Source organism: Numida meleagris, chromosome 3, assembly GCF_002078875.1.
Source record: "Numida meleagris isolate 19003 breed g44 Domestic line chromosome 3, NumMel1.0, whole genome shotgun sequence".
In the NCBI taxonomy this organism is placed as follows: Eukaryota; Metazoa; Chordata; class Aves; order Galliformes; family Numididae; genus Numida; species Numida meleagris.
The window spans coordinates 4273554-4295166 of record NC_034411.1 but is presented as its reverse complement, the minus strand read 5'-3'; the positions used below and the strand labels follow the sequence as shown (position 1 = coordinate 4295166).

At 47.6% G+C, this 21613-nt stretch overlaps 2 protein-coding genes across 2 annotated transcripts in view; one reads left to right on the top strand and one right to left on the bottom strand.

The window, feature by feature from the left end:
* The window catches only part of PPP2R5D (protein phosphatase 2 regulatory subunit B'delta), a 29166-nt gene extending 28882 nt beyond the window's left edge, over nucleotides 1–284 (bottom strand). Inside the window, exon 1 of the mRNA XM_021390779.1 lies at nucleotides 145–284. Within this exon, the coding sequence (XP_021246454.1) occupies nucleotides 145–171 (27 nt within the window). The 5' untranslated portion in view covers nucleotides 172–284. The remainder of the gene's footprint in view (nucleotides 1–144) is intronic.
* The window catches only part of ABHD12 (abhydrolase domain containing 12), a 29290-nt gene continuing 14765 nt past the window's right edge, over nucleotides 7089–21613 (top strand). The window contains exon 1 of the mRNA XM_021390128.1: nucleotides 7089–7345. Coding sequence (XP_021245803.1) covers nucleotides 7206–7345 — 140 coding nt within the window. The 5' untranslated portion in view covers nucleotides 7089–7205. The remainder of the gene's footprint in view (nucleotides 7346–21613) is intronic.

Genomic DNA, 21613 nt, shown 5'->3' with positions numbered 1-21613 from the left:
CCGGCCGCAGCCCCGCGCGCGCCCCCGCCCAACGGCCGCGCCGAGGGAAGGCCGCGGCGAGGATGGAGGGAGAGAAGGAGGGAGCGGCGAGCGGGCCGCGCACCCAAGGGACATCCCCGCCGCTCGCTCTCCCGCTCGCCGCACCTTCTCCTTCTTCAGCTTGTAGGGCATGGTGAGCGCCGGGGCCCAGCCGCTCTGCTCCCGCTCCCGCCGCCGCCTGCGCCCGGGCCCGGCCGCTGCGCGCCGCTCCCATTGGGCCAGCCCAGCCCGTCTGCCTAGCAACAGCCTGCGCCGCGCCGCGCCGACGCAGAGCGGCGGATTTTTCTGATTGGCGAGGCGGCTCGCTCGTCACGGGGGGGCGGGGCTACGGGGGGCGAGGGGTGACATGAATCGGAGGAAAGGCTCTGGGGTTTCTGCACCCTTCCCTCTGGGTTTTACACGCGTTCCTAGGGTCCCCTCTAACCTTCTCTAAGCAACGCAGCCCCAGCTCTTTCAGCCCGTGAGGGGTGCTCCAGTCCCTTCATCATCTTTGTGCCCCTGGCTGGGCTCCCTCTAGTGTGTCCATGTTTCTCTTGTACTGTGCTGCCCAGAATGGGACCGAGCTCCAGGCGTGGCCTTGCCAGTGCTGAACAGAGAGGGAGGATCACTTCCCTCCAGAGCTGGCAACACTCCTCCCAGGAGGCTGTCAGATTGTTTTGTCCCTGGGTACAACTTGGTATCCACCAGGGCCTTCTCTGCCCAACTGCTTTCCAGCAGGTTGGTTGGCCTCCAGCAAGTGCTGGTGCCCAGGCTTGTTCCTCCCTGGGGTCGGGACTTGGCACTTCCCTTGCTGAGCTTCAGGAGGTTTATCTTCACCCATTTCTCATACCTGTTCCATTGCCTCTGGATGGCTGCACAACCCTCTGGTGTATCAGCCCACCTCCCTCAACCTTTCCTCATAGGAGAGGTGCCCCAGCCTGTTCATCGTCTTCGTGGCCCTCCTCTGGATCTGCTACAACAGTTCCATGTCCTCCTTGTGCTGGGGGCCCCAGGCCTGGACACATTGCTGCAAGTGGGGCTTCATGAAGGCAGAACAGAGAGGAACAACCCTTCTCTCTCCCTGCTGCCACCCCTCTTTCGATGCAGACCAGGATACATCGGCCTTTCAGTCTGCAAGCGTGCACTACTGGCTCATGTCCAGCTTTTTGTCTGCCAGAACCCCCAAGTGCATCTCTGCAGGGGTGCTCCCAAGGAGCTCTTCTCCCAGTCTGTACACACATCAGAGATTGCCCCAACCCAAGTGAATCACCTTGCGCTTGGCCTTGTTGAACCTCATTAGATTCTCATGTGCCTGTTTCTTGAGCCCATCCAGGTCCCTCTGGATGGCATCTCTTCCTTACATTGTGTCAACTGCACCACTCCGCTTGGTGTCATCACCAAACTTGCTGTGGGTACACTTGATCTCATAATCTACATCATTGATAGAGATGTTGAAGGCCACCATGGTGTCTTAGGACAGACCCCTGGGGGACACCACTGGTCACCAGTCTCTATCTGGACACAGAGCCATTGACCATAACCCTCTGACTGTGACCATCCAATTAACTCTTTATCCATTGGATAGTCCAGCCTTCAAATCCATATCTCTCCAATTTAGAGATAAGGAGGTGGTGCAGGATCATAAGGACTTGCACAAGTCCAGGAAGATCACAACATTTGCCCTTCCTTTGTCCACCAGTGCCATCACAACATCATAGAGGGTCACCAAATTGGTCAGACAAGATCTGCCCTTGGTGAAGCCATGCTGGCTGTCTCAGATCACCTCATCTTGCATGTGCCTTAATATCTCTTCTAGGAGGATCTGTTCCACGATCTTCCCAGGCACAGAGATGAGGCTCACTGACATGTAGTTCCCTGGGTCCTCCTTTCTCCTTTTCTTGAAGGTGGGAGTGATGTTTCCCTTTTTCCAGTCACTAGGGATTTTGCCTGACAGCCACAAAGAGGAGAAACACCCCTGGGCACACCACTATCAACTGTCCTCCAGCTGGATTTTGTGTCCCTAAGCACAGTCCTCTGAGCCTCTTCTCCATGCTTCATTGATTTCTCAATGGTGATGTCACCAGAGTGTTCAAGCTCTACTCAGATCAAGAGAACCAACATTAATTGCTCTCCCCTCATCCATCAAACCAGCCATCTAATTGTAGGTTTCACATTGGTTCAGCACCATTTCCCCTCCGTAAATCTATGCTGGCTACTTCTGATCGCCTTCTTATTACGCTCCATGTGTCTTGTGTCTTTCCAGTTTGCTTCAATGTTCTTCAGCCTCATGCTCTTCTCCGCAGAGATGACTCTTCCATTTCTTTTGGTCTCAGCGGCCTGCTGTTCCTGAAATCAGCAAAGCTCAGAAATTTTCATTGCGGCTGCTGACCCGGTGCAAAATGTTCCTTCAGTCTGTTTCAGTGCCACGTGGGACTGCTGCCATCTACAGGCGAGTGCTGCACAAAGCAGACGGCCTGTTTCCGATGCCGCTGCATTGCCTACAAGCGCTCTGTGACCCGAGGATGACACTGTCGCTCCCTACCCAACACACAGCAGCCCTCACTTGGTGGTGGAGGCAGACAGGCTGCAGGGCCGGCAGGCTTCAGCACTACATGGACGCTTGAATTCCTGGAGTTAAATTCACCGTAATCTGTAGCAATCGGAAGAGGTTTCATTGAAAACCAAGGAGAGCAAAAATGTGTATGAATGACACCCTTGCAGCTCGTGGTGATCTGCTGCTAGCTAATCTCTCACTGCTGAGCAGTATATCATGACTCACTCCAGTGGAACACACAAAGAGCTTGGCAGTCCTCAGCAGCTCTTGAAGAATGTGTTTTGATCTGGGTAATTTAATTGAAACATATCCTCTGCTACTGATGAAACAAGTCCAAGGGCTTGCAGCAGCACCTGGAGATACCTGTCCTGACAAAGAAATGGCCAAGCCACTTTAACAGCCACTGACTATTGGACACTCCAAAAATTAATGTCATAGCTTATGAGATATTTGCAAAAGCGGACAGTTGTGTCATTGCAGAGCAAGATTTGATTTTTGTTGTAGTAAGAGAGCAGGGTCGAGAGCTGAGAAAGTTTTGAGGTGCTTGGTGACCTGTTGGCTGGTGCAAGAGGTGAAAAAGCTCCAGTTCACTTTAGCCAAGCCTGCAATATGAATCACTCTGGCTTCAAACAGGCGCAGATTTTGCCTACAGCCTGCTTTGCGCATGTACTGTGGATTTGTTACCAGGAAACCTGTACTGTGTCCTTGGCCCTGCTCTATCTCGCTGACTGACCACATCTATTCAGTAGGTGACACAAAGGTGTCTGCTTCAAAGGTGCCACTTTGTGTTATAGAGTTTCTCAGAACCACAGGATTCACAAGGGTCCTGAAGTGTCAGTACCTATGGGAACTGGAAGACAGCTCTTTGAACTTAAGCAAGGGCACTTATCTGATCTCAGTGTAATTCTGGCTGTGCAAGCTCTGAGCTGTGTTGCTGCTGTCTCCAGTACAGAAACCCCTGGATTGTACGTTTATGAACAACAACAACAAAAAGAGTTACAACAGGCACCTCTTTCTGCGATGGGGCACATTATGAACCTTTGTTGTATAATACCCTTCCAGTCTTTGGGGCAGGCACATTCTGGGCTGACAGGGTGTACTCTTAGATGGGCCATGATGCATCAGTGGGGAGTGAAATGAGGCACACAGGTGTGCCAGAGGTGCTTCAGCAGGGGCACTAGCACTAGCAGGCAAGGTGGTCAGCATGGAGAAAACTGTGGAGAGAAACCTTATGAACATCTTCAAATACACAGCTCGAAGAATTGCCCCAGCAGGCAGGTAAATGTAAATGCTTCCCGGATTATATATTTCTCAACTTACAACTCCCAGGCGTCAGTTTGGAGTGGAACAAAGAAAACACTGAGTTATTCTGTGGTTTGCTAGGAACCCCTGTGATCATACTGAGCTTGGCTGTTCCAGGCAGTAGTTCTGTCACCTGGCCAGCAGACCATCTGCAAGAGCTGGACTGGATGTACTTGCATCTTCTGTTGCCTGAATTCTGCAGAACTGTTCCACGCCCTTAGAAATGCCTACTATATTGTAAAGAAAGGATCTAAATGTGACCCAGGACCCACCCATGTTTTATCAGAGTTCCCTGAATGCTCTTTGTGTCTGGAACAAATATCAGCACATCTGGGCAGTAGATTTCAATCGGTCTTCTCTAAACCTAAGCACTAGCTCATTGTTTTTTCAAACTCATCAATTAAACAAACCTAGCTGGGCACAAGTAGAAAAATGTCCTTGAGCCTATAACATACAGCCATGTATTCCCCATTTTGCCAGAGATATAACACCAACAAAGTCATTTTTGCAGGTTTGACAGCAAGGCTATAGTAAAGATGACATTGACCTCTATGAGTGTTCATTCAACTATTGCTCCAAAACCGGGGGAAAAAGTGTTCTCAGAAGGGCAGCTGTGCCTTGCAGGACTGGTTGGGAGTGCCTGAACAGAATTTGCTGATGAATGCTGGTAGCACCACAATTCCTTGCTCTGACACAGAGGAGCAGTTTGACAAATAGAACACTATGGGTGTATGTCCTCAAAGCAGGCCTCTCTGGATTTCCAGAGGTACTGTTGCCTCCTTTGCAGGGTGTAGAGTCTCCCTCTGCTCTGCTCTGAGTCCCCTCTCCTTGGCTTTTCCCCCCATCTGCTACCTCCTCCTCAGGGTAGCTCTGCCCTTGCTTTTTTCTGATCGCTTTGTTGCTTTGAATAGCCTGTGCTTTCAAGAGACTTAATTTCCTCGACAGTACTTTCCCCTGGCCTTTTTGTGTTCCTTCAGTGTCTCCTTCGTTGGGTTCTGTCCTTTGTGGACACTTCACTTGTTAAGAGTGTCATCCGCATTTCTCATCCCTTCTCTTGCTAATGTTACTTAGGATCTCTGCTCAGTTGCTGTCCTTTGCTTTCCATCTTCTTCATCTCCAGGCCAGGCAGGTGCATTCAGGGAGGAAGGAGACTGGAATCAGTAAAGTTTAGCAGGTGGTATCCTTATCCTATGGCCTGTCTCCACATCTCTTCCAGATCCTCCCAGACATACTGAAACCCTACGGAAGGTGTCCTTGCCCACAGGGATAGTTTCTATTACAGCTTTACCGTAGTCTTCATTTATGCCTTGAGCTAAGAAATATCAAATTATTTTTCAATTTTTTGTCTGACTGGATTTTCCTGTTCTTCCTGTATATATTCTCTCCGTAGAACCACATGGAGCTACTGGTTGCTAAGAAGTCCTGGGACAGCATGTTCCCTAGGCTGTTTAGTACTGTTTAGATGAATTGTTCGGTGACCACAGACAGCAGAATTTCTCCCTAGTTTGCCTATAACAGCAGCAGAAGTATGTCCCTTGCCTTAATGCACTCCCAACAAGCCCACCAGAATTTAGCCATAATATCTGGGGTTAATCTGGGGTTACGAATGGATGCTGTGCATTAATTTCTGTGAGTGGGCAACTTTCTGATGCAGCACTCATCTCTTACAGTGGGTAAGAAGGTTAAGTACTGATCCCAAATGGGAGAACCTCTCTTATACACCATAAATTATGTACTAGCAGTATAGAGGACTATACATCCAAAAAAAATAAATAAGTAATGAATAAAATAGATGATGTGGTGATTTCTAAATCTTAAAAATCTGATATGATGGGAGAGACAAAAAAAAAACCACCAACAAACTTGTTTATACTTGTATGTTCTTAAGGAAGCCTTTAGAAATGTTGAGAACAGCTTAAGGTAACCCCCAAAACAAACCAACCAACAAATAAACATGCTTGTTTGCTTTCTAGCACAAAGAAAATGCCAACTGTTATTAGGAGCCATGCCATAAATACAGACTTTCAGCAGAGCTGGCTTGTGGAGTGTCTACCAGTCCTGATGTTTTGTCACCATGTGCCCTAACACTTGGCTAACAATCCCCAGTCACAGCAGCGAGCCTTCCCAATGACATGAAGGAAATAAAGCAAAAGCTGAGGGAAAAGGACACTCTTCTTCGGTGCTCGCAGCACCAAGCTTGCAACAGGACTTCCACTTTCAGCCTGCCTGAAAGTTTTAGGAATTATTATCTGGCTGACAGAAAATCTCTAAAAGGTCACAAATGTTAGGAGAAGCTTCCAGTGACATGACAAAGCAGAGATCAGCACATTAGATTGTAATTTCTGCAAGGTAAGTGTAAATGCTGAGATAGTCGAAGCTTGTCTTATGGCAACGACCTCCTCCTTGTTGGCCCACTTTTTTTTTTTTTTGCTTTTGGGACTAACTTGTAATGCTCTATTTACCTGGAATCTCTGTGTATATTCCAGGTATGGCTCAGTTTGCACCATGACAGAAGAAATGGGCACAAAATAGCTGTGGTCACTTGTCTGAAGAGCTCTGCTTTCTAGAAATTTCCCCACTCCTTTACTCTTGGAGAACACATGGGTACCCTGTCAGACCAACCTGGTATTTACTATCTGCAGTGGAAGATGGGATATGTAAGAGTGTCTGCTTTCTGCTGCTCATTGCTATATCATGGATAGTTTTATTTATTAATATTATTGCTGGAAGCAGAACAGATGTTTTAGTTGTTCCTTATTTACCACAACTTCTCCCTGTGCGAAATCCCCATGCCGCTACGGAAGGTCTGCAGCAACACAACCTTGCCTTTGTCTGTGGGGATGAACATGAGGATCTGTATTCTAAAGCATTATCACTACCCTCCGATAAGGCCATAGTGCAAACAGGAGGGGAAGAACCGTACCCTGAACTTGGATATGGCTACTTTCTCTGAAGCTCTGAAAGACAAAGCCCAGAGGCATTGGGCCTCGGACGCAGGCCGCACCGGCCACGACCACGGCCGCCGTCCCGCCCACACGCCTAGGTAGTGCCTCAGGCCGCCAACAAAATGGCGGCACGACGCTCTGTGCCCGCAGTAAAGATGGCGGCGCGGCACGGCGCTCTTTACCCGCAGTAATGATGGCGGCTCGGCGCGGAGTGGGCGGCGGCCATCCGAGGTGCGGGTGTCCTTTGTCCCCGGCCCGCTCCGGAGGCGGAGATTGGCGGGGGCGGGGCTGGGGCAAGCGCGGCGCTGGGCGAGCGGCGGCCGTGCGCGGAGCCGATCCTGCCGTCCCCGACGTCCCGGGCCGCCGCCGCCGCTCCCCCGCCCGCCATGAGGAAGCGCAACGAGTCGGTCACGGTGGAGCATGAGCGCGCCGCCGCCGCGCCCGCGCCTCTTGACAAGGGCTGCAGCCTGAGGCACAGCCTGCGCCTGCCCGCCGCCGACACGGGCATGAAGCGACCGCTCGGCAGGTGAGCGCTGCGCCTCGGCCGGGGCCGTTAGCGGGTGCCAGGGGACGGCGATCAGCGCCGAGACCTGTCAGCGGCCGCCGGGAGCGGGGCTCGGCCGGCTGCTCCCCGAGAGCCGCGGCTGGGGCCGTTCGCTGGCTGCGTCGGCATTTGTAATGCTTTCTGCGTGTTGATGCTGTCGCGCCAGGAGAGCGCTTGTGTTCCTCTTAAAAGCGGTAAATCTGTGACAGGAGAAGATGCGCGTAACCTAGGGCCGTCTTCATATCTTGTGCGAAGGCAGTCGGATGCTTCCAAAGGGCAGGGAAGAAGGGCAGAGCCCAGAGCTGATCCAGAACCCAGCGTTCGCCATGGTCGTGTTTTTCAAAGTGCGAAGAATATTTCATGGCCGTGTGGTTTGGGAAGCTGGAGCCAGATTGCTGTGCTCTAGGAACGTGGCAGCCTGTGGGAACCTAAAGGCAGGCAAGGCAGCACGTCTCCAGAAAATGAGCCCGAGTGGCTCTTTCTGTGGTGAATTTCCCGAGATTCTTTCCATTCTCTTAGACAAAACCAACATTGGAAAGTAAAATTTTCCTGCTGATGACGTGGATTTTTTTGTCATCATTGGTGGCAGAGCCCTTAAAATGCTGTTGCTAACCTCTGTGCGTAATGGTGTTCATTTTCGTGCCCCACAGGTAAACCTTTGGGATGCTGTCAGCGCTCCGTTCGTGTTCAGACAGGCTTTTGGTAATTGCAGATGGCGCTTAGTTGGCCTCTCCGTTGTAATGACTGTGCAGTAGATCAGACGCTGTGGGTGCTCTGCTTCTGTAGCCACTTACTCTATTTGCTGAAGGAGATAACTTCTGAGAGTGGTGGTAACTGAGTGATAGCCTGCTAACTCCAGGGTTACAGTGCTCTTTGCTGAAGCAGAGGTGCTACCTGAGCACTGAGCAGACCCTCAGGGCACGGAGCGGGCTGCTGGCTCACTCTGGTGGGCAGGGACATGGTGGAATGAGCACCAGGCACAGCTCTTAGATCTGCAGTACTGGGAAGGCCAAGCTGAAAGCATGCTCTGTTTGTGGAAAGTTTTCTTGTATTTATTCCTCCTTTTGCACTTTTCAGAATGGTCAGCAGGCAAATTTTCCTTGCTTTTCTCCAAGTTGAGCCTTTGAAACTGTTTCAGAAGCCTCTGGAGTCCTGCATGTGTTTCGAGCTCAATTGTATTGGTTGAATCACGTGTTCTGTACAGCAGTGTTTCACAGACTTGATGTTGAAGGAAAGCCTTATCTGCACGGAGCTCACTTTCTCTCGTCCGTATTTAAGTAGACAAAATCCTATGGACCATCTTGTGCATTATTACAAAAATGGTGTTTGTTTGCGGCCAAATCAGAGCATTAAAAGGAACAATCACTTGCTTATGTCCTTCTGCTGCTTTTTCTTGTCTGCTGTCCCAGTGTGGGTTATCTTACTTCAAGCAGACCTCCTTTGACTACTCCACCCTTCAGCCAGTGGTTTGCAGGCAGGACATTTAGGTCTGCTAATACCCTATTATGTTTTCTGCAGGATAACAACTGCACTGCTGAAGCGTGAATCTGAGCCTGCAGGAATGGGAGGTCCAGGCAGAAAGGAGTCTGATGCACAGAGATAACGGTGTTGTCCGGGGCAGCTATCTTGATGCAGGTCAGACAGCTACCCTGTGTCCCATCTTCAGTATCAGACTGCAGAGGGTGTTTAAGGAAGAACATAAGAGGAGGGTACATACACAGTGAACTTCCGCTGGCACGGTATCCTGACTGTGGTCAGTTATGTGGCCAACAAATTCCTGTACCTGGTTCCTCCTATTTCTGTGTGCAAAGTTGTGCTGTTGTTACAGCATTCCTTATGCTGCTGAGTATAAGGTTGTGTTACCTCTTACACCCCCTTATACCATGGGTATTTGGTTATGTTGTTTGTTGGTGTGTTTCATCACTTTTGCTTCCTAGCTTGCAGAAACTGGAAGGAGGTGAAACCGCACCTGCAAGGATGCTGGGGTGGTGCAGTTGGCATGGTGTCTGTAGCTGGGGATTAGTGCTGCAACTAGATATTCCTAGCAACGTGCTCATTGACGTGATAGTTAAAACTGGCACTTCTGCTGGCTGTGGATTCTGTGTCCAGGGCAACTGGGGCTGCTTGCATTTCACACTGCTATTATGTAGCTCTCTCTCTCTATGGTTTTCCGTCTTTTCCTTGACAATGACACAAACTGCTGGTTAGAAAAGCACACCAGCCCCACAGTAGCCTGAAGCATCCGTGTGGTTCTGCAGCCCGGGGCTGACCATGTGGCAGCTCCCATGGCTCTGGAGCGTGGGGGCTGCAGAGGCAGCGGTTTGTGATGACAGTGCTGACCTGGGCTGCAAAGCAGTAGCAGGGCTTGCGAGTGCACTTCCCCAGCAGGACTCTTTCTCTTCATGTCCAGTGCTTCAGCAAAGGCTAAATGTAAGCAGTGCTTATTCTTCCAGCAGTATTTTTGAGTTTTACTAGCATTGTACGTGTCCCTCTGTTGTGGTTCAGACCCATCATCACGCTGTGCTCATTCATCCCAGAGCTGAAATTGATTCTGAAGTGATGGCATTTGAGCTACTCTGTCGCAAAGTGCACATCTGTACATACAGCTGATGGAGATGGATCTCCAATGAACCGAAGATGTATGTGAGTGCATACTGTAGTCAGTGTGGCTTACTGATGTTAAGAAATGCATGTCTTTCTGTTTTGCTTTCACGTGTAGTGTTAAAATAAAACATGGTGATTATCTAAGAACTTCACCAGGAGCTGCTTTGACAGTCTGTGAACAATTTTGTTTTTAGAAGGAATTGGGACATTTTGTCTGAAACTATTAAATGCAAGATTGCAGTGCTAAACAAGCAGCGTACGGTGCTTGGATTTCCTGGTATGTGTGTCTTGTGTGGATGGCCATTCCTGTAATGTTTGTGTTGTGATGCATTTTCTACCTGACAGCTTAAAGTACCTGCTGGTTGATTATTAAGGTAGAACTGTGTTTTGAGTCTAGCAGTCTTAGCAATGTGTGTTTGAAGAGTGGTTGTAAGGCTGTTGCTGTAACTCATCTTTGTGATTGCTGGCTGTGATGTTCTGAGGAAATGCTTTTGAGCAGCCTTAGATACAGAAGACCTTGAAGTGAGAGCAAGGAGAATAAAGGAAGTCAGGTGAGCTTCATATGGTTTTGATGTAAAAGCAAATTCTCCTATCTCATTTCTACTGAACCCTGATCCTGGTGGCAAATGGTCACGGGAATATTACCCTTCTCTCCTGTGGCTTAGTCCTTATCTGTGCCTCTTTAATCCTGATCGATAGTCAGATTCTAGACCTGAAGAGTTAATTTTGCCGTTCTGTAGTCTCCTACACTTGTTTGCTGCTGCAAGAAACTTAGTTCTTTCTCTGTCTGCGCTGTGAAGCAGTGACAAGCTGCAGACTTGGTGCATGGAAGCTCTGCACATGACATCTTGTCTCGCTGTGTCTCTGGAGAACCGCTGTCCTGCTGCCCCTTCGTTCATCTCAGCTATCCCCACTCTTAGCAACCCCTGCTCCTGTCCGTGTGAGGTGCGTTTCTGGCAGCTGTCCTCTGACTGTCCAACCCGAGGATCCCACGAGCTAGATCTCTTCTGTCTGAATATTTGTATTTCTGTCACTTCAGTTATGCTGAAATCACCCGCGTTTGCCTTCTTGGTAGGCGTGTGCACTTTTCTCTGCCTTTCTCTGAAAAAGCGGAAGGCTTCTCATGGTACCCTTTGTGGGTATTCTCAAAAACATACTGAGAGGCTGAAGAGTGAGAGGCTGAAGACTGCTGCAGCCACTGTGTTGGTGTCTTTCCCTCTGATCCGCCTGTATTTGACAGGAGCAGTGAGCGTGCCCACGCGTGCTGAATGCAATGCGTAGTGACCCTTGGTGCCATACAGCCCCAGTAGCTGACGTGCTCCGTGCCTCCCTGCATCTCTTTGGATTTAAGCAGCAGCATCTTTCCTCTTGACAGAAAACATGGCTGTGTCTGCTGTGTCTTTTTTTTTTAATCCTTTTTTGTTTTTTTTCTTTTATCTATCTTTAGGCCTAGCTTTCTTCTATTATTAATTGTTCTCCAGTAAGTTTTCATCAGTATCTTCCTTAATTTTTTTCCCCAGTGCTGTCTTCAGGAGCTTGCTGGTGCTCTTCAAGGAGAAAAGGTGCTGCTTGTTCCCTCAGTCACAGGGCCTTCTCACCAGCTCAACCCTCCTGCTGGGCAGCCTCCACTGGATTAGTTGTTGGTGAGCAGGGTGCAGGAAGGAGCATGACAGTTTCCAGTCTCTTGCTGTGCTTTTTTTTTTTTTTCCACCTTAGGTACAGGTTGAACCAGGATTCCTCATTTGGTTGTAAGAGCAACTCGCTCTGCGGTTTTCTATTTGTTTATTTTATTAATAATTTTGCTACAGTTTCTCTTTGAAGAGGAAGCACGGTGATATTTTGCTTGGATCTGCCAAAAATGGCATTGTGTAATTACTTCAGTCTTGTGATTGGGAACTCAGTGGTTGTGGCTAAAACAGTTTTCTGCAGTTCCCCACGTTTCTCTCAAAGAACTCTGCCCAAGCACACTTGCTTTGGGCTCAGCAGGACTTTTGCTGTGGAGTTGTAACTGACTTTTGCATTGGTCTCCTTGCACTCTATTTCATTGCAGTGCCATACTTCTGACGTCACATGGACCCCTAGGTTCAGTTGTTCTTCTTTGGCTTATGTCTAAATTATTAATTACTGCATGATTATTAATTGCTACTTTGTAATTCCTATAAAGTCCTTTTATGCTCAAGAGCAGTATGAATTGCAGACCTCTGCTTGTTTCAGTGTACCTAAATTTCCCAGCATACAAGTGGTTCTGGGTAGCTCCTGGGACCAAGAGGGCTTTCTGGTCACCTCTGGATTGAAGCTGTCCCTATGGAGAGCAGGATCTGCACACAGCTGTCACAGGATTTTCTGTCCTTTCTTCTCTGTGGCTGCTGTTGGTTCCTTTGGGCATTCCAGTGATTGTAATCATGGGCTGTGCTGTCAGTCAGCATGATGCTGTGCTGTAAGGTGACCGACCAGCTGAGCTTCAGCATCAGCACAAGTCCTAGGCACCCGTTGTGAGCTTTTCTCTCCGTATGTCCCTTTTTCCTCCAGTACCCTCCTGTCTATTTCCAGCCTGTTCTTACACAGAGGATCAATGGCCTACTTATGACAAGCTCGTTTCTGAAGATGACTTGCTTTCGTGCTATAAATGGTATGTAGCTGCCTAGCCAGGAATCTAGTTCTCTGCAAATGCATTCCCAGGTCGTCACAGCAAGTCCATAGATTTTTCCGCAGGATGTGGTAATGTCTTTCTCTCTGTCGAAAACAACATTGTGGTGTTCTAATGAAAATTAATGATGGTGACATCTTTTCCTCTCCAGAATCTGCTGCTGTGATAGTAGTGAGAGACCTTGTACGCCCAGGCAGGGTTTCTGCTGCAGATGAGTCCTGCTTGCTGAGTCCGGTTTCTTTCGACAGGCTCCATGCTACCGTGATGTCCTCTTAGGAGGCTGCAGCGAATTTCTCTTATCCTAACCAGCCCGAAGGCAGGTCAGATTATTTTGGCATTCTTATCAGGATGTGAAATTGGTAAATAGGCTTCTATTGCAATTCCCCTACGGATCCCTGGGTTTTGGAAGCTCGGTGTGTAGCTGCTGTAAAGGTGACATTGGCGGTGTTACAGCAGCAGTGGATGGCTTCTGATATCCAGAGCGAGCGAGTGTAAGCAAGGAAGGTTCACTAAGGCTGTAATGTGAGAGCACTATGTTAATGTGGCCGTGACTGAATCAGTACCACGAGAAGATTAAAAGACAGTACTTCTGGTGTTTGAAAAGGGTAACTGGAGATCTAGGAGACTTTCAAGTCATCAGTCTGAGGTGGTGCCTGTGCAATTTTAATGGTGAGAGTTAACTTGCAATTCAATGAAGGAAGATTTAATAGCTAAATATACTAATGAAAGTAGATTTATCCTTTGGAAGGGGGATGTAAAATGTGACAAATTTATCATGATTACAGCCTGGTTGGTGGTAGTGACAGAATTGTTTCTCCAAAGCTCTTGACTTTGTGCTATGGTTTGTTCATTTTAAGGGCTTGCATTGCTAACAGAGGGTGTATCAGCTATATTGCAAACCAGCTCAGTCGGCAGCAAAACATCTGGGAAGCCCTTGCTTCTCGCCCTGCTGCCGTGTTCCTCTTTCCCACTGCAGTAAGCGTTGGTCAAACAGCGCAGCAGTGAATTTCAGAAGTCTGCTTCGTGCTTCATGAAGGCAATTAAACTTGTGTGCAGGGTTTTCTATTTTTAGTCCGTGTGCCTTGATCGTTTAAACTATGATTATTGAACTGAGCGAGCAGGAAGGATGTCTGTGTTTACTATTCAAATCAAGCTGTTTGTTTAATCTGGATTTATTTCAACATTATAACTCTTACTGAGTGCTAGAGCACTAGAAAGGATGTTGGACAAGAAATTGAACTTTTAAAAAACAAACAATTGAAAGTATTTGAGATAAGTCCCACAGCCGCCCTCACGTTGTTCAAAGCAATCTTTCAAGTTGCTGAAGGAGAATTGCAGAAACCAGAAGAAGAGTCTAGAAAAAATAAAAAGCGGGCTTCGGTTTTCTTCTCATTCTAGCAAATATCTGAAACAAAACCTTCCAGTGTAGGGTGTATAGGATTGCGTAGCTGCAAGCTGCCCCTGACAGAATGGCCTGTTCCGCTTTTTTTTTGTTAAGTAATCACCATATCTGAATGTTTGCTGAGTGGCATGAGGTACAGATAACGGAACATCAAATTCCTCTTTTAATATCACTTAAGCTCAGAGGTGTTCTCTCATATCTTTGGCTACTGCTGCCTCGTGTTGCGTGAGGCACGGTGTGCAATAGCAACTGGTGCTCCTTGTCTGATCAATGGACCCCAGTGTGGGCTTCACCTTGCGCCTGCAGTGGGTGTGCTGCTTCTCCATCAGGACAGCAAGCAAGGAGGCTGGCTCAGATTGCAGGTGTTCCTTCTCACATTGTCTGAGCTGTTCCAAACGTGGATGGGAGTATCAAAATCAAGGTTGTGGCAGCTGTGAGTACAGCTCAGTGCTTCTTGCCAAAGAGATTGCTGTTGAATGATGCTTGAAATGGGGTTGTTTGGAGTGACATCTCTTGTTACAGATGGTGGGCAGAATAAAGAACTCCGTGTGGTACAAATCAGGGGGAAAAGAATTGCTTGGAAGAAAACTTTTCCGTGGGTTGTATGCAGGCTAAGAACAGAGAACGGCAAATGCATTTACCCTGTCTAGAAGTTGATTTGCCTTCCCCTGGCAGAAAGCTTCCCCTGGGGTAACTTCTCTGAGACAGAGAAGCCTCCGCAGATGAGGGTGATGCAACTGGAGCTTGAGTCAGGGCTTCTAGCCCTGAGCATCCTTGCCTGTGAAGGAAAGCGTCTGCAAGGTGCTCAAGATGCTTGAGTGGATTTCTAGATGTTTAGATCCCCACAAAGCGAAGCCTAGCTCTGATTTCTCCCCTAGCAGCAGTCCTAACTCACTCATGTAAAACCTTGATTGGTTTCCAAGCAGCTTTAGGAAGCAGAGGCAAAGCTGACAATATCAGTTTTGTGCTGCTGAATAAGAAAACTGCAAACTGGACACAGTCATTGGAAATACTCTGTTCTTTAGTCCTCTGCAAATCCAGCAGAACTGCAGTGAATAACCTTTTCTTTCAATTTCCAATAGCTTTGTGCTCTCCCTATAGTAAAGCATTCTTTTCCCACTTTGAGTGCCAGAGCAGGGGCCACGTACGCTTTCAACTTGTGGCTGATTGATGTACAATGCTGCAAAACATTCAGTTCCCACTCAGTTAAGTAGAAATGCCAGCACTTGCTTTCTGCTTTCCGTGTTTCTTGGTGTGGCTCTTCAGAACTTCAGCAAAAGCTCTGGCTTCAGTTGTCAGTTTCATTTTTCAAGCCTTGTCGTTCTGGAGTTGCTTCCTCTACAAGCTGATACCTGCAGCCAAAATACTTGACTGAAACACAGATAAAAGCAGGAATGAATTCATCTTCCTGGCTGTATGCAAAGAAACCTGCTGTTCAAGGTGGGTCAGAGGCTGACAGCAGCTCTGTATCTGCTCTTGCATCTGTTCTTTAATCACGGCTGTCACCTCATGTCCGTGCACTGTTCACTAAGCCTCCTCCCTTTTTTGAGCAGGTCAGCTAGAGAGGATGCTGTGACTGCCAGCTAAATGTAACAGTGATCAGCTGATGGCCAGCATATGTAATGTTTTGGCATTGGTTAAAGCCCTTGTTTGCTTGCATGCCTCTAACAGGGAACTGTTGGTTCATTGTAATCGAGAGGCTTTACTAGTGATGTGTTCTGCATGTAAAAGGTGGCAGTACTGCTGCTAATACAAAAGCATCTTTTCCTGCAGGCTTCCAAGTCTTCAGATCTCTGCCAGCAGAAGCAGAGCTGCCTCAGTTGGGCAAATATAAGATGACCATCTTCATGCATTTAGAAGGAAAAGGTCTACTACTATAGACAAATGAGACTCTGCTTGCATGCTTTTAAAAAAGAGCCAGAGCCACAGAGCCTGCCAGGAGTGGTAATTTTCAGGCTGTGTGGCTGGTGGCTGCTTCCCAAAAATCACTGTGTGAACAGAAGACCTCACATTCACAAGGGTGTGCGGCTTGGAAGGAGGGATCTGTTCTAACAGGAATATCCCTAGGAACAAAGTCAGAACCTAGGGATTCCTGTTGTTGCTGCAAGGTTAACACACGCATGCCGGTCTGGCAGATTTACAGTGTGTTAACAAGTGTAAGTGGTGGTAGGGGAGCTGGCTTGGCTGCACTGTGTGCTTTTTCAATGAAGATATGCATTCAACAGGTAAGTGGCTTTATGTTAAAGAGCAGTTAGGTACCGTGGTGGGGTTTTATGGGTCTGAATTGATTTTGCTTTTGACCCTTGCTTCTTGGCCCTTTGCTTTTGCACCCTGATATTCTTCCTCCTCGTGGTGAATGGGGAGAGAAAAGGGAAGTACTGCTTCAGTGAAATCCCACTGGGCTGGTCTAAGGCTCCTGTTTTGCACTCCCAGTGCTGTTTAAGCCTTCCCTTGTTTATGCCCTGTTTTTCCCTCTTACATTTACACACAGCCTTGTGTTCTCCAGCACATGGACTAGTGAGAGGCTTGCGCCTTTAACACAGAACAGCTGTTAGCTGTGAAATGAGTAGAAAACTTAAGCATTCAGTGATGGGAGCATTCACTGTCAAGGGAGTGTACTTGCACTGCAGATAATATCTCAGTGCCAAGCTCAACTAAAATCTAGCGTGGGTGACTTTGGATTTGATGAGTATCAGCACATTGTCGGGGAGCTCTGGAGAAAGCATGGTTTATCCTGGAATGATTTATCCCATGGTGCAAACAAAGCTGCTGTTGCACCAGATGTGATCAGAGCAAGTAAACAACCTTAAAACCCAGTCCCCAGGCTTGCTTTTCTGTCCCAGCAGTCAGTGGTTCAGTTGCCTAGGGTATAATTACTCATTGTTTGCTACACACTCAGAGTAACAGGAGCACCTACTCCTTTCTTATTGAAACACAGCTACCAGGTGAATGTTGTCATACACAACACCAATGCTAATACTGTTTTACTGAATGCTGAAAAGCAACGGAGCCGCTGCTGCAGGTCCTAGCCAAGGTCATTCCCTGAATTGTGAACTGAAACGTGGCTGTTAAGGTCTCAATACCTGCAGCTTGCCCCTTCCAATTGCAAACTCAGCTCAGGGAGATGCTCTCCTTTTACTTCTACACTTGTGTCTCTTGGAGAGCTAGCTGTTGAGTTTGTGTAAGTGACTGGCATGTTGACATCCTGACACCCTTCTTGGGGCTGATGGCTTTCCTTGAGTTTTTATTCACTTGCTGTTGATCAGAGGGAGGTACAGATGCAGTCTGAGAGTCTGGGCTGTAAGAGGGGAGCTAAGTGGTGAAGCTCACAAATTTCTCCAGCCAACTGCTTCAAGTTTCAAACCTCATCTGTGCTCACGTAGCCGGTGCACTGCTGCCTGAGATGCTTGCTGCAGCCAAGCAGAGATGCTTTGAAAAGCTGTTGTTTAATGTCTTTGCAGGTAACTGCTAAGTTTTAGGTACAGGTGCAGGTCTTTCCTAGGATGAACTTTCCTGTTTTTGTATTTTTAACGTGTGCCAAATTCAGACCAGGAACAGAAGGGAATGGGAATGATAAACATAGCATAGTGTACCAACGTAGAGATGTCAGAAAGACTTCTCCAATTTAAATGTGGAGGTTTTTGGTTGGTTGGTTTTTAATAAAGATGTTAGAAGTCCAGTACGTCTATCTGAAGGCAACATCTCCAAGCATTTGATTGATGTTACATGGGATATTGTTAGTGTAAAACCAGGGGCGGGGTGCTGAAAGTGCTCGTTAGCGAATAGATAAAATATTCTGGCTCTGTTTGCTGACTTGCAGCATTTTTCTGGAGCTGCGTGTAGCTTTCATTCTGTCTCTATGATATTGCTGGGAACAGAGAAATAAGCTACTGCTCGTGGTAACTGTTTGCTATGCTGTAGAAGTGCCACATACTACTTAGCAAAGAATACTTTTTTCTTTTGCTATGATAGCAGCAAAGAAAAGAATAAATTGAGTTTGAGTTGTTTTGCATTAAACCGATGCTGTTTTTAAAAAAAGAAGAATTGTATCTGCCACAGCTCTTAACATGGCAGTACTTCTGTGTTCTCACTGGCTTTCTTGAATTCAGGGGAAGAGCCATGTTCAGGATGGGGTGGATTTTCTGTAGCCTCCCCATGCTTTGTATACAGTGCCTCCAATGAAGCAGAGTTGAGGCTTGCCTGAAGACTTTTCACTGAGAAGGACTTTGTAAAGCTGGGCCTGAAATAAAAGAACCACGTGGTGGCCTGTTTGCCCATGCAGCATCACACAGAAGCCAGGAGGGGACAAACCCTTTGACATCAGCATCTTCTCGGTTTGCATTTGGCTGCAAGTCACGCAGGTTTTGCAGCAAACTGAGGAGAAGAAGACCCGAATTATTACTACGGTGCAGCACTGCCCTGTTGCATGTCACTGCTGCCCAAAAGTTGCTGGGACATTTTGGGGCGGAGATGAGACCCATTCCCTGCCTGCCAGCTGTTCAGGAGCTGGCTGGCTCTCTCTGAATGTGCTGTCACACAGTTGGAAGAGTGTTAGTTTTTTTTTTTTTTTTCCTTTTTTATTAGCAGGGAGCAGGTGAAATAAAATAAGATTTATCAGCTCGGGCAGGTTGAACGGCCTGTGGGGCAGAAGAAAGATTGGCTGCTTTTGGACCCTGTAAGGAGGAGCCCAGTGCAACGCTGTCCACCCAGAGTTCCCACAGGGAGAAGGTGGATGCTCTTGAAGGTCTACCTGGGCTGGAAGCCTTCTCTTGTTCAAAACAAGACTAACAAGGAACGCTGGAGGGCTTGGAGTGACTTGATGTGCAGGTTGTCCTGCCCTGGGAGTGGCTGCTCTGCCCTTTCTGCACACTCCTGTATGATCTGGGGCTCAGCTGCTGTTTCCAGGTTGTAGAAAATGTTGGTTTGGGTACCCGGTACCCGCACTGGGAATTGAAAGATTCCAATGGTAAACTTGTTCTCTTCAGTTGCTGTTCGTGTGCACATGCTGATTGTGGAGCATGGGTTGAAATCCCTGTTGTGTGACAGTGCAGTACTTAAAGCTTATTTTGGTGGCTGTTCTTCCTTGGTAGGTTAGTACCTGAGCTGCAGGTCACCATGAGGTCTCCTCTCAGCCTCTGGGCTGAGCAAACCCAGGGCCCTCAGCCATGTATATTCTTTGGAGCTGCTTATTCTCTAACTCGCTTGTGTTTTCCAAGTAAGCCCCGAAGACCAGTGTACCTTTCTGGTAAAGTGTTGAAAATGTGTTGCTGCTGCTTTCTCCTGAGCACTCGAAAAGCTCCCTGTGAAGGGCATTTATTTCTTGAAATAGCTTTTCTGCTGGTCAAAAGCAGTTTAATTTAGGTAAATTACTCACTAGGTACTTAGCAGATAATTTTACTGTGTCTGTACTGTGGTACATTGTCTCGGATTTATCCGTGGAAGCAAAGCTGTTTGTTGATGGATTGAGGCTTTGTCCTGGTTGCATTTTAAGTAGACATCTCCCTGGTGATGAGGTGTAAATGTCACATTACCTATTAGCATTTGGCATAGGGCAGGAGAGCAAAGGAAAAGATGCTTGTTGAGTCTCCTAAAGAGGAAAAAGAGGAAATGAAAATCATCCCTTTGCTCTGATGGCATTACTCAGTGCATTCTTCAGCAGTTTCCTTTCTTGATTCCAGCTCACGTGGGGTCATGCTAAGCGTTTTTGTAACCCAGGTGTGGGAGAACCCCAGTTCTGATGTCTTCTGGTTGTGCCTGCAGGGGTCTAGATGCTCTGCATCGCTGTTTTTTTCTGTAGGGCTGAAATCTGGGCCTGTGTGAGGGTCCCCAGGAGAGCTCTGTGGGCAGGCACTGTGCTGGTGTCACTGCCTGTGCCCTTGGGGCCTTTGTGTCCTGCTCCTCTGGTTGTTGAATTGTTGCTCTCCATGGGTGGAGATGGGTCACCCTGAGGCTTTGGTTCCTCTGGCGTTCCTCTAAAGCCCTGTTCTGATGGAGGAAAAGCTACAGGCCTTTGCAGTTTCCATTTTCCCTCATAGTTTAGGAAACTGGGCTTGAGGTATAGAAAGCCTTTGGCTTTCTTCGAATCTTCGTTGTCAGGTTTTCCATGGGAAACATTTACAACCCTTTGGCTATTTCACTGCACTTATTGCAGCCAGAGTTGGTCTTAATGTCTTAATACGTTGGGTTGGCTTTTTTTTCCCCCATTTTGGAAATGGCAGTTCCTTCATCTTGTCAGGAAAGGTGCCTCCACTTGGATGGCAGATGCCTGTACAGTTCCCAGGCAAGAGGAGATGGTGCTCAGGGTAGGCATAGTGTGGTGGGTGCTGACTTTGGGAACACAAGGTAGCCCATTCCCAGTGATCATACCAAAAACTTAAAGGGAGGACAGGGAGGAAATTTTCTCCTTTTGCTCGGCATAGGGGTACAAAAACTACAGAGATCTGAAAGATTTTGGTGTGAGACTCTTTCTGTCACAGCTCTGGCTGTACAATCATTTCTTGGAAAAACATTTTCAAAAGAGGCCCTCATGCCCTCTGCGTAATTGTTTCAAGTCGCTGACAGTGTTCAAGCCCTTCTAGCACTGCTGTGGAGCGAGTTCAGCATGCCACCTCCTGGAACAGCCAAATGGGAAATCATAATTTCAGACCTGTTGGAAACATTGATCTCTGCCTTCGGCTGCTGGCAGGAGCTGCTGATAGCAGGGCTGATTGTTCGCTGGCATGCAACGTGGTTCCTGCTCAGGACTCAGCTGGAGAGCAAAGAAGTCCTGTTGCCTGAAGGGTTTGAATGCATTTTAGTTCTGGACTGCATGCAATCACATTCAGTCGGAATTGTTTCTGCCCATAGCATGTCAATTAACAAAATCGTGAGAAGTGCAGCTCTGTGCGTACACACCACACCCATTCCTGTATGTATGTATGTATTCTGAGATGGTGAAGAGTATTTTGAGAAAAATTGCTTTACTTCTACTCTGTGATCTGTTGATTCAATTTTTTTTTTTTTTTTGAGCAGCTTACTCTTCCCAATCTGAATACTTAAGAGAAAAGAGAAAGAAAGTATTGGGGGACTCAGTCTAGACTCACAGAGAGTAAATGCCACAGAGTAGAAATCTCATAATATTTTATAACTTAGAAGGATTTCCTTTCCAGCTCATGGGGAGGTATGAGGCCTTCTAGCTAAACAAGGCAGAACTCTGCTCCAGTCTGTACAGGAGATCATGTGTGATGTTAGCTGTTGAGTATCAGGCAGTCTCGTTACAAATAGTTCTTCAAAATACACGAAGGTCTAACTGGGAAAAAAAAAGAAATCATGCTGATAGGGCTTAAAATGGTAAGTCCAGCCAGGCTTCTCTTTGCAGACAAACGTGTGGTACGCTTTCCTAGGGATGTTGTAATCAGTTAAATCAGCAGAAAAAAAAGCTCTGTTACAGACTGCTGTAGAGGGGAGTTTCTGTTCCGTTTTTCTGGGCTGTCTCACCAGCTGACAGTTGGGTGGTTTCTGCTTCTCTCAACCAGCTGAGGCTCCGTGAACTGCTTCAAGTTACTTTTGTTTAAAGAATCAGTGAATTGGTTTTCAAATTCACCAAGCGCACGGATCA